The sequence below is a fragment of the Penaeus vannamei genome, chromosome 30 (genome assembly GCF_042767895.1).
Source record: "Penaeus vannamei isolate JL-2024 chromosome 30, ASM4276789v1, whole genome shotgun sequence".
Taxonomy (NCBI): Eukaryota; Metazoa; Arthropoda; class Malacostraca; order Decapoda; family Penaeidae; genus Penaeus; species Penaeus vannamei.
The window spans coordinates 26050168-26052667 of NC_091578.1; the positions used below are offsets into that span (position 1 = coordinate 26050168).

Below are 2500 nucleotides of genomic sequence, written 5' to 3' on the forward strand. Positions count from 1 at the left end.
CTCGAGTTAAAGATTTAAAATTACTGCCATGAGACTTCGATAACTCAAATATCCACTCATACATTCATGAGAATTTAAAAGCTATATTCATAAGAATGTCATGAGACAATTTGACATATCCAAAGCTGACAGCAATGACAATTAAAATTTAAGAACATTGTAACTTTACCTGCATGTGATATTTTTTATTTATTTATTTATTTATTTATTTATTTGTTATTATTATTATTATTATTATTATTATTATTATTATTATTATTATTATTATTATTATTATTATTATTATTATTATTATTATCATTATTATTATTATCATTATTATTATTGTCATTATTATTATTGTTATTTTAGTTATTTAAGAAGCTGTTCTTCATCTTTTCACAGCATTTATGGATGATAAAAATGTGTTTATGAAAGTACTAGAACAAAGTGTTATATTTAGGATCATGAGACAGAAAAATGCGGGTGTATATAGTGTGATGATCCCCTTATTTTCTTTATTCATAATCACATACATTCAGATGAATTAAATCATATAAAGACATATATAAATACAATAATCATGAAGAGAGAGAGAGAGAGAGAGAGAGAGATAGAGAGAAAGAGAAAGAGAGAGAGGGGGAGAGAGAGAGAGAGAGAGAGAGAGAGAGAGAGAGAGAGAGAGAGAGAGAGAGAGAGAATACAGACAAAGAGCAAAACATAACAGTCAATAAGTGAATGTGCCAATATATAACCTGACCATTTCCATGATAAATAGTATTAGTATTCAAGAAATGACGTCGAGGAAGAATAACATCTATCAATAAGCAATGGCAGAGTGAATTACTACAAAGGAAATATTTCTATAAACATGAACGAACAAAATATCAGAAATCGAAGAACAGAGAAGAGGAAAGACACACGAAGAACACCGTCTGACGTCACAGGGAGGGTTGGTATTCGAGGGAGACTGTGCAACACGGAATGCATATTCACTAGATAAAAGCAAGTCCGGGATGCACTAAAAGTATATCTGGACACGTGGTTAATAGTGTGATAGCTTATTGTGATAACTTATATTGTAGTTGAGGATATATCTATGTGTGGCACATAATGTAACTGGCAAATCATTGACCATAAAGGATAAAACAGATGTTATGTAGATGATAGTCCGATCTGATAATATACCGGTTAATGTTGGCAATATAAGACACTATATCAGACAGTGTAGCTTCTAATACAGAAGACAAAGGACCGATAATGTAGTTGATAATGAAGATGACAATGTATTGATAGGATATAGCTCATAATGGAAATGACCATATACTGACAATGTAGCTTCTAATGTAGATGCCAATATACTGACAATATATAGTTCACAATGAAAATTACCATATACGGACAACGTATCTTCGAATATAGACAACAAAGTACAGATGATATAGTTTACAATGAATATATACTGACAAATAGCTTCTAACATAGATGACAAAGCACTGATGAGAGTTTACATTGAAGATGAAAACGTAGCTTCTAATATAGATAACACATGTACTGATAATATAGTACACAATGACCCGTGATCACTATCATTACCCTTGACAACTTACCCACTTCATGACGAGGCTCTATTCCGTAGTATGAGTCCCACACGCAAGCAGAGCAAGCAATGAACTAACAGAGCCTTGAACCTCAGTTTATATACTACGGAGAAGAACAGTCAAGGTCAGAGCAGTCATCTTTTTTCTCGTCTTAAAACTAACTTCGTAGGGACCACGGTAGCGTCTTGGGTTTTCCAGGCAATAGGGTGCTGCGTAAAACCATTCTTGAAGGTACGATGATGTGTCTCTTTTATAGCATCACCGAATGCGGTTTTAGTTGATGATGTCTTAAGTTGGTGTTTCCATAGCCTGCTTACGAGTTGTTAGATTAACTGGATTGGTTTGTTTGATACCTGTTTGTTATATGATATCTGGCGAGGATGTGATGTCGTGTACAGAACACACACACACACACACACACACACTGGTGAACGCGCGCTTGTAAAAAAAAGAAAGAAAGAAGAAGAAGAAGAAAAAAAAACATACGACCACACCCACACGCCTACACACATACATAGAAAGTAACACAACAAACACAAAAACACACAGACAAACAAACCTCTACAAAACACATTCCCCTCGCGTACCCACTAACCGATCCCACCCACAAATGATGCAGCTCTACTGTACTTCCCACTTGCAACGTCATAGAAAAATGTGCATCGACTCGAGATCTCTTTCTCTGGTCTCCGATGTCATTATTCCTTCGCTGTCAACAAAAGAGAGAATGACAGATAGATAGATAGAGAGAGAGAGAGCAAAATTAATGGTTTTATTATTGTCATCGCAGCGAAAACAACCTTCATGACGATAAAGATAGATGATAGCAATAGTCGTAACAATAGTAATGATAAAGATGATGATGAGGAGGACAAAGAAGACAACTGTCGTATAAATAACAATAATAATCACAACAACAG

At 34.4% G+C, this 2500-nt stretch overlaps 1 protein-coding gene across 1 annotated transcript in view; it reads right to left on the minus strand.

Annotated features, from left to right (window-relative positions):
* Positions 1–1730, minus strand: part of LOC113814269 (keratin-associated protein 19-5) — a 2384-nt gene extending 654 nt beyond the window's left edge. The window contains exon 1 of the mRNA XM_027366303.2: positions 1590–1730. Within this exon, the coding sequence (XP_027222104.2) occupies positions 1590–1598 (9 nt within the window). The 5' untranslated portion in view covers positions 1599–1730. The remainder of the gene's footprint in view (positions 1–1589) is intronic.
* Between the last annotated feature and the right edge of the window lie 770 nt (positions 1731–2500).